Source organism: Takifugu flavidus, chromosome 14 (assembly GCF_003711565.1).
Source record: "Takifugu flavidus isolate HTHZ2018 chromosome 14, ASM371156v2, whole genome shotgun sequence".
Taxonomy (NCBI): Eukaryota; Metazoa; Chordata; class Actinopteri; order Tetraodontiformes; family Tetraodontidae; genus Takifugu; species Takifugu flavidus.
The window spans coordinates 9,028,238-9,041,214 of record NC_079533.1 but is presented as its reverse complement, the minus strand read 5'-3'; the positions used below and the strand labels follow the sequence as shown (position 1 = coordinate 9,041,214).

Genomic DNA, 12,977 nt, shown 5'->3' with positions numbered 1-12,977 from the left:
GGTTTGTATAAACTACAAGAAAAGTGCAGTCAGGATTGTCCAAAAGGTGAATAGAAACTGTTTTTATTAAGGAAATGTAATAAAATTCTCTGTACACGGCCCCTCTGCAGAGGCGGGATGTGTCCAAACATGCAACTCATGGCTGAGGTTCTGTTACAAATAAACCGGGGGGAAAAATCCAAACTACTGGAAAACAAACGTTGGCGGAGCCCAAATTCAACTTTGGAGCTGCAGCGTCGAAACTATGAGTTCACCAAATTCACATGCACGTCATGAGGGGCTGATATACAAACAAACGGAGGCTTACGTGGTTTGTTTTTTTCCTCCATTTATATATTTATATATATGTAAAAAAAAAAAACTGGTGAAAATAAACAGATGAATGGCTCGTTGAGCTCTCCCAGGTGTACACAGCTCACCTGTAGTGAAGCAGCAGAAAACCTCATGGATCATTTCCCTGGAAAGAAAGAACAGCTTCTACACGTGCACGAAGGAAACTAATTCAACCGACCTCGTCTGTGAGGCTCTTTAAGTTCAACAATATGGCACTAAGTGATTAAAGTGAGCCTCGTTTTAACGTAAAAAGGAAACAAAAATAGAAAAGAAAAACATCTTAATCCTTAACAGAGTCTGCAGAGACAAAGGTCACCTCAGGGGTCACCTCGGAGATCAGGTACGAGGTCATCACTCATTAACGCTTAACCCTAAATGGTTGGTCGTCTTCTTAAATACCAGAATAACGGAAAATCCTTTATAGTAAACAAAAGAATATTAATGACGACTTTACTCCACGGAATTGAACATTTACCCAACGTAAGATTTCACCACAAAAGGATTGAAATAAGTACTCCGTTGATTGTAAGTCATGGCTATATTTCTTTTCTTCCTTAGAAAACAACAGAAGTCCCAACAGTTCTTATCTCCGTTTACCCCCCCCCCCCCCCCTCCTCGCTCTCTGTCCCTCCAGCGAACTCCTCATCTGCGTTGCCGTGATGCTGAAATGCTCCGTAAGGCACTACGAGAGGCAAATCTCATGTTCCTCATGTCGCCGCACCCACGCTGAGCGGCTTGTTGACTTGTGTCCGAGCTGGTGGCGAAGAAGGGCCGGCGCCTCGGGGACGCCGTACAGCTGCGGGTTGTGGGGTGGTGATGGGGGGATGAGGTGAATCGCACGGAGTGGCTCTTTATGTCCAGAAGCTCCAGGGGGAATGGACACGTTTTACTGCTGCGCAGATGGGAGACAGATGTTAGACTGTGGGGAGGCCCGTTTGTTAGCACGCTAGCTCCAGCAGGCACCTGTCGTCACTGAAATGATGTATGGACAGCAAACGTTTGGGTTCTAAGTCGTTCAGGCTTTTAAGGGTTGCTCAGAAAGCTGCGGTGAGCTTCACTCTTCCTGGTGCTTTGGTCCGGTTATAGATTAGAATGTTAAACATGACGATTCGCCTCTTTTTACGGCATTGAATAACAAACTAGAGGGAAAAAAGCACCCGAAGGGCACAGACCCCACATACTGTGACTTGGAACATCACCAAAATTTAATCAGCTCTTTCTTGGCAAGTTATTTCCTGTAAATTTCATTCAGTCCATAGCTGAACTAGTCAGGAAAAATTAATGCTTTAGGGGCTTTCTAGTATTAATTTCCATTAAGGGGGCATTTAAGGTGCTTCATCACCGTCTTTGAAGAGATTTTCTGCCTGATTTTAAATCTTGTTAGGGCTCTGGAGCAACCAGGGTTAAGTTCAAGGGCATTTGCCTGGGTAGCATGCTAACGTTGGCCACTCGCTGATATTTAAATATGTTTCCCCTGTCACTCTGAGAACAGTAAAGGACGTACCCTCTAGATTTTAACGCTCTCTGTCCCGTACACGTTGTAGCCTTCACGGTACGTGGCAAAATTTTGGGTGTTTGCTGGAGGGGCTGGCTTAAAGTTCTGGGCATTCTTTGCCAGCTTCAGTCTTTTGGTCTCTTGGCGTGACTTATAACAGAACTCTATCAAAGCCACAGTCATAGCCAGGCCAAGCCCTCCAACCAGAATATAGAAGACTCCCGCCACATTGCTCAGGCTAAGTGCACTTGTCTTGTCCTGGGGGAGGTAGAGACCACCGTTAGGAATTTTCAAGTTAGCAGCGTGAGGCCTTAAACATGAATCCTATCATACGCTACATCCTGCTACACTACAGCTAAACATTTCCACTAATAAAAACGCTGTCTACAAGATAAACAAGATAACTTGTCTTCATTAGCTGTCAGGCTCGCACTCTTCTGAAAAGGTGAATGTTTCTAGATGCTATCTGTCCTGCTCTGAGAGAACACGCGTAGCGGAAGCCGGTCGTGGTCGTACAGGTCTACCGATTCAAACCCTCGATTGACTCTAATGGCTGCTCAACTTCAACAAACTGCACTTGTACAGTCAGAGTATCCCTCTGTGGAGGGCGAACTGAACCATTTTACTGCCATCGAAAAGCCAAACGGTGATATTGAAATGAATTTATGTGTTTTACCATTTGCACTCCAACCACTGGTCAGAAAAACATCTCGACTGAATCAGCTTTAAAGACTTTTAAAGGCTTATAAACTCCTCTCTATTTGTTTAACACTGCCGTGACAGTCTGGCCAGGAAACGTGACCGTTAAATATTATCGGAGCCCTTTCGGCTCAGACAGTATTTAAGGGTCAGTTTGCACCGGCGACATTCGGCCTCGAAAAAACCTGGCAGATTTCATACAAATGATGAAAACCGCCCATAAACTCCATTTCAATAAAAGGCTTGGGTGTGCAAATAGAACAGCAGTATAATGGTTACAATTCATTAAAAAAACAAAAAAAAAACTGATGGTATGAATGTGATCATGCTGCATTTTGATTAAAAAAAAATCTGGAATCGTCTGCATAGAGTAGTAAAAACTAGAGCATGACTAAATGCAGCTATGTGTTATGCAGAACTCTGAGGTGTGTCGTGTCCTGATTGTCTTTACGTGTTTGTATGTGAACAGTTGGGTCGTAATGAAATCAGTATAGAAAGACCTGCAGCGACTGACCTTACTTCCAGAGTCCTTGGTTCCACATTCACCCTTATCGTACCACCATTTGTTTTTCAGCTTGTCTAAGATGCCTTGTTCACTGAGTTTCAATACTGCAAGGTTTACAGGAGTTCTTCACGTGGGAAATAACATAAATAACATTATATTATGTTATTTTATGTTATTCAACTTTTTTTAAAACTACTTTGTAAGTGCAAAAGCGATAAAGGAGGGTCCTGGCCAAAACATCACAGATAAGCAAGCATGACTACAGTATAAACAGTGGATATGCTAGGAAATATATGACCTGTCAGCTGCCGCGGCCGCCCTGTCGGGCCGGACCCCACCGATATCGCTTTGAGTAATCGGCACACACTGATCACAGGAAAAGAGCTGAACTTGCAGGATCAAGCAGCTGCTGCGTAGCTATACGGAATGGAAGGGAGCAGGCGGTAAATGCTGCGTTTTCAGCCAGGCGGATCAAACAGGAACCCCCATCTCGACCGACGTTCGCCGATATTTGAAGCTTCTGATCCGGGTGTGTGTGTGTGGGGGGGGGGGATCAGGGTCAATCATCACTGGATTTTCACTTTCTATTTTTTTAAATCTCTTTTTTATCTCTTTGGTCCTCTAAGACTGATACATTTCCAGGCTGATTTCCCCTCAGAAGGAAAGATGTGTTTGTGATCCAACAGCTTCAAATATACTGTATTCACCACCGCGGAACAGCGCCCAGGTCGTGCGTCCTCGTCTCTTCCCCAGAGAAACGCAGGAACGTTAAAGGGTCATGCGTGATGGAGCTGCAGTCCGGTTCTCCAGGCGGAGGTCGGACACCCACGCCAGGGCAAAGCCAAATTTATTCTGCTAGATCTTAGCGCTCATCTGCTCTATCACAGGGGTCTTAAAAGTTACACGTTTTGTGTTGAGGAAAGTTGTTGTTGAGTCAGTTTAGTGAATTAAATTCTGCTTTTTTGCTTTTAGGGCCAAAGCTGCAGAAGTCCTGCTGATCCGATAAAGGCCCAGGCCAGCAGGGTGCCAGCTGGGGGGACCAGGGAGCCTTTAGCTGTTCCTAACAGGGCCTAACGCTGACTGAAGTTCCATCAGCACTGAGCCAATACTCAATAATGATCGGCTACACACTCATTATTCCAACAATTCAAGTTCTTTTTGGGCTTTTTGACTGTGGAAACTGTGAAGTTGCAGCTAAACGTGTTGGACTGTGTTGTTCCTCTGCACCTCCAGCAGAGCTACAGTCAGAACTTTACCTTTCTGCCTCTGTCTGCAAAACAGGAAAACAGAGTTGAACAAACACCCGAGGACACAGTGGGACGTCCACACAAACGAACATGCAAAAGAGTCAATCTAGCGGCCAAATTAAAGACACAAACTGAGCCAGTAGGGCGGCAAGTTAGGAATCATGGGAGAGTTTAAACCAACCAGAAGGCTAAAAACTCAGGAGATAAGGAGATATGAGTGAAACGAATGTTTGAAACAAAAACTAAAGAGGCGTCCCTGCTCATTCTGCATTAATCTGAATTTCTCAGTGGTAGTTACATACAATATATTTCCATTCTGTTGTTGAATTACGCACACATGCTTTCCTGAGAGCGAAACGGGGAAACGTGTCAGTGGCGTGACGGCGTGGTGCACCGATCACCTGGGCTCTGGGCAGCAGGAGGACATGGCATCATCGTCCTGGTCGGAATAGCTCGGTCAGGATGAGATCACACACCCACACACACACACACACACACCTCCCCCACCGCCCCGCAAAGTCGTCCATATCAACGTGGCGGCGCAAGCTAAAGGAGCCGAGACGGCGCCGCCGTCGCTGCTCGCTCATGGCTGAAACTCAAGATCAGGGGCCTCATTTATCGAAAGAAGGAGCGAGAGATTTGACTGGAGAAGGAGGTCCTGAGTCTGAAGATCACAGCCCTGAGATGTTTCCTCTCAGCTGGTTTAGGAAAAAACCCTCATCCTTCTTTAGGTGAGGCCACATCTCTCTGAGCGGCTCGACAACACGGGGCCCAAACTCCAGCATAGAGCTGAAAAAAAATGATGTCAATACCACATGTTGCCTTTCTTATTACATATTTAATTACAATAAAATGACCGAGAGAGGTTGACTTGATGGTGGGGGCTCACTGAGCAGGATCAATAACAGACTGGTCCAGCCATGTCTGAAGCTGAATTCTGCTTCCACCGGTGGCGTGCTAATTCCAGTTAGCACCATTGTTATTCTGGATTTGCTGTTACCTGCGACTCGAGTGTGACAGGCAGCAGGTAGCAACAGCGGTTTCCTTCAGCGAGTCTCACCGTCTCCCTTTAAGCTCTGAAAGCACCTCCATTAGGTTTTAGTTCCACTCGTGCATCAGCAATGTAACCTCCAGTCAAATCCACTCGCATAAACGTGGCCCCCGATCGCATCTCACGCTCTTCCGCCTCAGCGTTTACCGGCTCTGGGTCGCCATGGATACGCTTTGGCTGGCCTTGGATCCAAGGCCAGCCAAAGGTTCCCGTTTCAGTGAGGATGCTTGGAGAAAGAAAAAAAAAAAGGTTCGGATCATTAGTTGACACTGTGTGATTAGAATTCTCACGTTGGCCTGCGATGCTTAGTCCCCTCAAGACAACGCTGTTCCCCGTGCCTGCCCTGACAAGACTGGAGAGTGCACCTACTGCTGGGACCAGAACATCCAAAGCTAATCCTGACTAAGAAAGGCTTTAGGTTGGCCTGTAGAAATGAAAAACAGAGGCAAAGACGCGTTCCCACCTTTCATGAATACAGGCCAAAAAGCACCTTAAAACTATCTCTCCCCCCGTAAATCCTCCCTAACTACGGTCCTGTCTAACACTTGGTCGTCCCTCCATCATCAGCCAAGAAAAGGGTTCCCAGTTGATCCCATCTGTGCAGGAATAATTGAAAACAAATCTGTGTGGGCAGATGGGTTGTTTTTTTTTGGATCGCCAGCCTTGCCGATTACTCTGTTCTAGGATACCCGACTTTGGTGACATTGAGGCTGACCTTAGAGTCACCTCCCCCGCTGCCGCACTCTCCCTTGTCGTACCACCATTTGTTTTTCAATTTGTCCAAGAGGCCTTGCTCATTCAGTTTTAACACTGCCAGGTTAACAGCATTTCTTGAAACGATAAAACATAACTTGTAAGAAAATGAACAGGTCCGTGAGAAATCTAATAGAGAATATTAGTGAAAAATAGTGATAGGTCATCAATGGTTCATCACGGGAGCACGGAAGGGACAAATTGGTAAAGAATTCCACTGGTGTGGGAGGGTAAGAAGCATTTTTACAGCAAAGAAAACACTAAATATTCGAGAGGTGGCATGGGGGGGTTACGTTGTTTCTTAACTGAAGTGTGCGGGATGGGGACTTGTTTTTTTTTTTTCATCACTGTTGGATTAGAAAGAAGAACATCCAGCATGCATCAGAACATTCATCACAACTGACAGATCAGCGTTGGAACTAGCAAGAAAATAAGACTAAAAAAACAGATTTCAGTGCTGAATCGGAAGCAATGCAGAAGGGGGGGGGGCACAGACACTGTGGGGGGAGGGATGAGAGATGAGCACATTGACATTCAGATGGATTTACTGGGGATGGGGGGGGGGGCATACTGACGACCTTAAAACAGAAAGTGAAAGAGACAGAAACCAGAAAAAAGCCCAACTCATAAATATTCTTCCCCCAGTGATGCACTTGGTTAAAAAGAACAGAACAGTTAAAAAATAAAGAAGAAGAAAATGGCAAAGGAGACATCAGGGTAGCTGGAATACTATAACAACATGGGGGGGCGATTGTTATATTATCCCACCCACCCTAATGCAGAGCCTTTAGGCGTGGCCACGCCATAACCCTTAGAGTCGAGGTTGCCGCCCACTTTCATGGTGTCACATGGCTTCCGCTGCTCTATGTACTCGTTCATAGTGGATTCGAGAAGAAAGGCAAACTTCCCTTTTGACTTCCGTACCCGGGAGACCCCGTCTGGCGTCGTCTTGGCGAACACTGTTGGCTCGGCCGATTTCATGTACGACCACATTTTCTCGTAAACGGCTATTTTGGAGCGCTGCGTTCGAGGACAGAGAGAAAAGACAGACGGGGAAAGTGCAAATCAGCTTTGCAAACAATGGTTCCACTTCAGAAACCCCCCCTGACCCCTTTGAAAACTCCTCATCACACAGGAGAGACGTTTCCTGACGAGCAATCGGAACTCTGGACGTCACTAATAAAACAATCTGCTGATCTGAAATCGCCTAAACGTGACACGAGGCTGAAGATGTTCCAGGCCAGCCGGCCTTTTCCCGTCATGGCTGCAGAGGTGTAGTGGGATTAGTGCCAGCAGCCTGAAGTCCCACAATCTGGCAGCTCAGCGGAGGCAAAACGTGGAGCTTGTCTGGCACCGATGCTAACAGACAGTAACGTCCTCCTCCTCTTCTGTCCCCGACCAGCAGGTCCCAGCTGGGGTCAACGGTTTCAAGGTTGGTGCTTGAGTTTTGGAAATGGGTCCCAAACCCACTATTGATCAGGCGAGACTGGGGAGGAGCTGGTAGATGTGACAACAGGAAATGTCCCTTTAAGGTTATATCTTCAGTTAAAGGGTCCAATTTTACTGCAAATGAAAGACACGGAGCAGGAGCGGGTCTGTTTCCAGCTGGTTCCAGGTCAGTTCTGCTGCTTTAGTGGTGCATTACTGGGAGGGTGTGCGGCCCATTCTTCACAGGCTTTCAGAGCATATTTAAAACTAAACCTTGTACTGAAAGGAGGATTTTTTTCATGGCTGTTCCATCCATTTAAAAAATGCTTTCTACTCATTTTACTCACTCTTCAGTCTCTGAGATTATAAAAAAAAAAATAGTTGTAAATTTTTCTGAACATCTGCACAGCCAAAATGTAGTTTTGTTAATAACACGTCTTTTTGTTCAACCTTTTTAGCTTTAAAAGCTTCAGCCTCCTTTTCTGTTCGGAAATGAATGATAAACAACTTTCACTGATCCGTATCTGACAGGGAACCTTCATCTATGCTAACATGGCCGTTATTTGACCACCTCTGTGGTCCAGTCAGCCCATTTGTGACCCAGTCCGCTGCTAAAAATGGCCAGTGTGAGGCTGATCGCTGGTCACCGGGGAGCCACACAGCTGTCTACAGCAAGGCATGTGTGTGTGTGTGTGTGTGTGTGTGTGTGTGTGTGTGTATTAAACTGGGCTAATGTGACCTTCTGCTGAGCCTCATAGGGAACTTTGGGTTCAATCAGCCCTACATCTGTTCACTGGACGGCCCGTCAGCGGCCGTATGCTGCTGGTTAATGAACACAAACAGGAAGCTGAAGCGTCGCCGTTGATCCGGTTTCAGAACTCCAGTAGGATGAGAATCAACCGATAGGATTAGAAAACGGTGTGAATGTTAAAGGAATCCAGCTTTAAGCCCAGCAAGTGTGGTCAGAGGTGGCGGCTGCGTCGCAGGTGAAGGCAACAGAGAGAGAGACATAGAGAGACAGAGAGAGAGAAAGACCAGTGGCGTGTGCTCCAGTGCTGTGTAAATAATTCAAGAGATGTAATGGATTGTAGTCTCAGGCCAGTAAGTGAATCATACTTGACATATGCACAATTCCGGCTCAGCCGCGTGTTCACGTAAACGCCGCTAACGTGACAATAACCGCGGATGACAGGCGGCGTGAAAACAGCCGTTCTTTTCTGTGTGAAAACACTCGCTCGTGAGGTTGGAAGCCGGTGCAGATGACAGGAGAGGCGTCCATGCGTCATGACGTGGGATCGGCACTAAGAAAAATGAGTCGTGCCGAATTCGATGGTCAGAACTAAATGGCGACAATGACACCGCTGCTCTACAACTCAGTAATTGGCATTCTTGTCTTCCCAACTGTGCAAAACTGTAGTTTTGTAGTTTCTGCAGACTTCGAACCACTTCAATATGTCACCCGTTACGATCTCCAAGCTTCTGGACAGACGGACACAGAATATATTCCCTCCTCGCCAGTCGAGGAGATGTGATATTAATGCGACACGCTCCCTTTTCAATTTGGCTTCAAATCCCGGCTTCAATAAACGTTCCTGAATGGCTCCTCTGCTCTGACAGCGCCGGTTTGCCGGTCGTCTCACACCTACGGAGCACGAGCCACAAATCCCAGCCTGCCAAACAGGTGACATCATTGATTAGCACATCTGCTGCTAATTATAGAGGCGCTTTTAAAGTGAATTCCGCAGGAAGCCGGTTTGATCATCCGACTGGCTGATTCTTCTTTGAGTACCTTCAAGTGTTGCTCACAGTCTTATCATTTAATTAACCCTCATCCTTTAAATCAGGCCGTGCAAATATACACATGGTAAATCTATCAACGTAAAGCTGTTAACTGAAGTATATTGTAAACGAGGGGCGATGAGAAGTGTCCTGGGCAGGTCGCCCTTGTTAGTGATCACTGTACAGCTCCACAGTGGCCCCGCAGTGGCCCCGCAGTGGCCCCACAGAGCCGCTCCATCACGCACTCTTTCTTCTCTCATCATCTCCTCCGCCGATGATGGTGATTGCGCCGCGCCGGCCATGGCTCTCTGCCCGAGCGCCCATAAAAATAAGCCGGGCCTGATTAAAATCACCACTAAGGTGCAGGAGCCGAACATGTTTACACAAACTGGGAGCGAGTCTGAAACCAGCGCAGCCGCTTCCTCTTCCCGCTCCAATCTGATTCCAGGGTTTGGATTTATCATGTGTCTCAGACGCACTCCGAGCAATCGCACCCGGAGACAGACGGGGGCTAAAAATAGCCGCGGCTCAGAGATGGACGTCGGATGTGACTGACATTTCCATTTCCGAGGAAGAGGACGCCGTCTTTGAGATGGCATTTTTGCGACAGAAGCCTGGTTATTGGAATTACGGTGACATCTTGTAATTCTGCTTGCATGTATTATTTTGTTTTACCCCTGAAACCAGTGTGGAATTCAGACAGGTGATTCCATTATTCCGAGAGGGGAATCAGATTAAATCAACCCAATCCTCACATTTTGTTAGGCTTGAACACGGAGTGAAAACCGGTTTCAGCTGAAACTTCCAGGATTACAGTCAGTAACTGTTACCGATTGCTTCTGCTGGGTGACTTTTACGGCCTGAGGAGCCTTCGTTATTGCTTCGGAGGCACTTCGGAGGGATCGAGAAAGCAACAACTCAGCTAATGAAGCTAATAAAGGTTGCTTTACGACTCTACTGATGATTGTCTCACAGTTGTCTAATGACTTGACAACCTGATAAAGTCCTTAAAACACAATGTTCCAACGCTGGAGTAATCAGAACATTTAAACCAGAGTTCCAGAGCTCTTGGTCCTGATTTGTTGTCTGCAGTAGAAGCCCCCTCCCTCCCTCTTCACTCTGTAAACGACACTTTTTAATATGGTGTTTATTACTTCCATTTACTCATTTCCTCTCATGAATCTCTGTGCAGCTGTTTTATGATGCAGTGAATAAATGCATTAATACTCAATATCCTCAGATCCATTTAGCATCCCAGCAGGCGGCTCCTAAATGGTGCGACAGCGTGACTCACCCTAAAGAACTCCTTGGTGGAGCCTGAGTCTAACGTTCCGTACGCGATCTCCGTCTGCTTGGCCAGGTCCTCGGCGCTCTCGATGGGAGACACCATCCTCTCCACGGTGAGGAAGGCAGCCAGGTTAGCGGTGTAGGAGGAGATGATGATGAGGGTGAAGAACCACCACACGCCCCCGACGATGCGCCCTGACAGAGACCTGAGGGGAACCGACAGAGCCTGCGTGAGAGCGGCGCGCTCACGAGGAGCGAGCATGAGGAAGAGCGCTCGACCGCCGCAGCTGCACAGATGTTTCAGAGGTGGGGTGGAATCAAAGGGTGATGTGGCAAATGCGCTGGCATGAACTCCACGTTACCTTTGCAGCCGAGCAAGACAGCAAAATTAATAATAGGCTTCATTACACAACCCTGCTGACTCCAGACTGACTCTGCTCAGCAATCATCCAAGGTCAGTGAGGCCTGCGGAACCACGGCACAACTGCAGTTTTACCAAGATTATCAAGCCCAAAATAGGTCAAACGTGGATGAAAACACAACTGTGGTGTGTGTGTGGTTGCCTTTGGTAAAGTAAAACTGTCTTATGATATCTGAGTTGATAAGGAACCAGAAGTATTTAGCTGCCTCAGAGCTGAAGTTGCTATATTAGCCACACGTGCAATTAATTCTTTAGGGAGCAAAGATTGAGGCTGGGTGGGGTTGAAATATGAAAACTGACTTTCAAAACCTGCTTTTGAGGTCAGGTTGTGATGAGGCAAACTGCTCTGCCATGCAGATATTTCCATCCTGCTCACTGGTGCTTCTCTAATTCTTCATACATTTCATATCAGCATGAAGGCTCCGAGTGTAAATTTGTTCCACGCAGTGAAACTCTGGGCTGATATTATTAACTGTCACTGCTCTCCGACGCCTGCTGGAAGACAAGCCTGCATCTCTCAGCGTTAAATCGGACATTTCTGCAGCAGACGTATGTCTGAATTCATTCCCTGACATTTTTTTTTAGATATAAATACATTAAAAGCTGCAGTTTTTTTAATTTGAACATAATTCATTAAGGCTCCTTAATCAGCCGTGAGAAGAAACAACAACCCTGAGGTGGTTTTAAATGTCCCATTAATCAGGATTACGTCTAATCCCAATTTCTCTTCAACCTTCTGTCCAAGAAAGAAAAAAAAAAGGCTGACGGTCCGGACAGGGATCCTTGAAGACGCGGTCAGAGACGCCACACATAGTGATGAGCAAAGAGATGGATGAAGAAGGGCGGCTGGATGGTCAGAGTGCTGGGGGAGACCTGTGGTGCAGTGAGGATGCTGATGACACGTTGTCTGTGCAAAATAGCTTATATGCACCAAGTTGATGAGCGTAAAATGGAACATGCAGCAAAAACACGGTAGCCCTCCAAAAGTCGTGGGGAAGTCAAGCGGCTCGCTTGAATGAAATGCAATGACCCCTGTGCATTTTACGGCCCTCGGCATGGTGGATATAAGTTATTCTGTGGATGCAAAGCATCACTGCCAGCATGCCGCCTCGAAAATGAACGGATGTGCGGCGGGACGACGTTGCAGAGCGGAAAAAAAATGGAAAAGAAAGCGCAATGAAGTGGAGCATGAGGTGAGGTGGACAGCAGCAAGAGCAAAGCACAAAATAACCTATATGCACCATGGCAGGATGGGTGTGCGCGGAAAAAAAAATGCAGAGAGATGATGGGGACAGCTGAGAGTGGACACAACAACCAACCTTGGTGAGATATCGCATCCTTGCTGCATGAAGGCGCCCAGCGAGAACCACAGGCTATTAAAAATTCCAAAGTCGTTAGGAGGGTCTGGGGGACTCTGCGGGTCTTTGAACTCATCATTCTCATCCAGGTGCCACTCATACGGGCTGAAGCGGCTCACGAGGAAGAGCACCACGCTCACGCCAATGTAGGCAAACACTATACACATCCAAATCTCATAGGCCAGCGGGTCCAGAAAAGAAAACACTCCGGGTTTGGACTTCTGTGGCTTCTTAATCATTATGGAGATGCCCAAGCTCATAAAGGGCTTAGAGAAGTCTATCACTTCCTCCCGAACCAACGTTATGGTGAGAGGAGCCACGGCTATGTCAGCTCTCTGCAGAGATAGGAACAGGCACACACCAGGTTAGTCTGACAGAACAAACCACACAGGTCACTCAAAAAAAAGCTTTCAGGACTGAATCAACAAAAGGAAGAACTGGTTAGCATCGGTGAACGCCCGGAGAGCAAGTCAAACAGTCTCCTGAGGCCGTCCGCGCGACCAGGACGCAGCTTCTCCTGAAGATTGCCCTGAAAAAGTCACGAGCCAGACAGGTTGGACACGCCGAAGATGCGGCAGCTCGCGAGGTCCCGCGGCGGAGCGCTCAGAAGGGACGCTGCCA

General features: G+C 47.1%; 1 protein-coding gene across 8 annotated transcripts in view; it reads right to left on the bottom strand.

Annotated features, from left to right (window-relative positions):
- Nucleotides 1–35: 35 nt before the first annotated feature.
- Nucleotides 36–12,977, bottom strand: part of gria3a (glutamate receptor, ionotropic, AMPA 3a) — a 42,277-nt gene continuing 29,335 nt past the window's right edge. The window contains exons 11-16 of one of the 8 annotated variants that reach the window (XM_057055174.1): nucleotides 12,318–12,691; nucleotides 10,585–10,783; nucleotides 6,856–7,103; nucleotides 3,042–3,156; nucleotides 1,838–2,086; nucleotides 36–1,222 (exon numbers count right to left, since the gene is read on the bottom strand). In XM_057055174.1, coding sequence (XP_056911154.1) covers nucleotides 1,841–2,086; nucleotides 3,042–3,156; nucleotides 6,856–7,103; nucleotides 10,585–10,783; nucleotides 12,318–12,691 — 1,182 coding nt within the window. In that variant the 3' untranslated portion in view covers nucleotides 36–1,222; nucleotides 1,838–1,840. Of the gene's footprint in view, nucleotides 1,226–1,837; nucleotides 2,087–2,870; nucleotides 6,161–6,855; nucleotides 7,104–10,584; nucleotides 10,784–12,317; nucleotides 12,692–12,977 lie in introns of those variants that run through there. The other 7 variants (XM_057055173.1, XM_057055172.1, XR_008953741.1 and 4 more) reach the window with 7 other exon arrangements.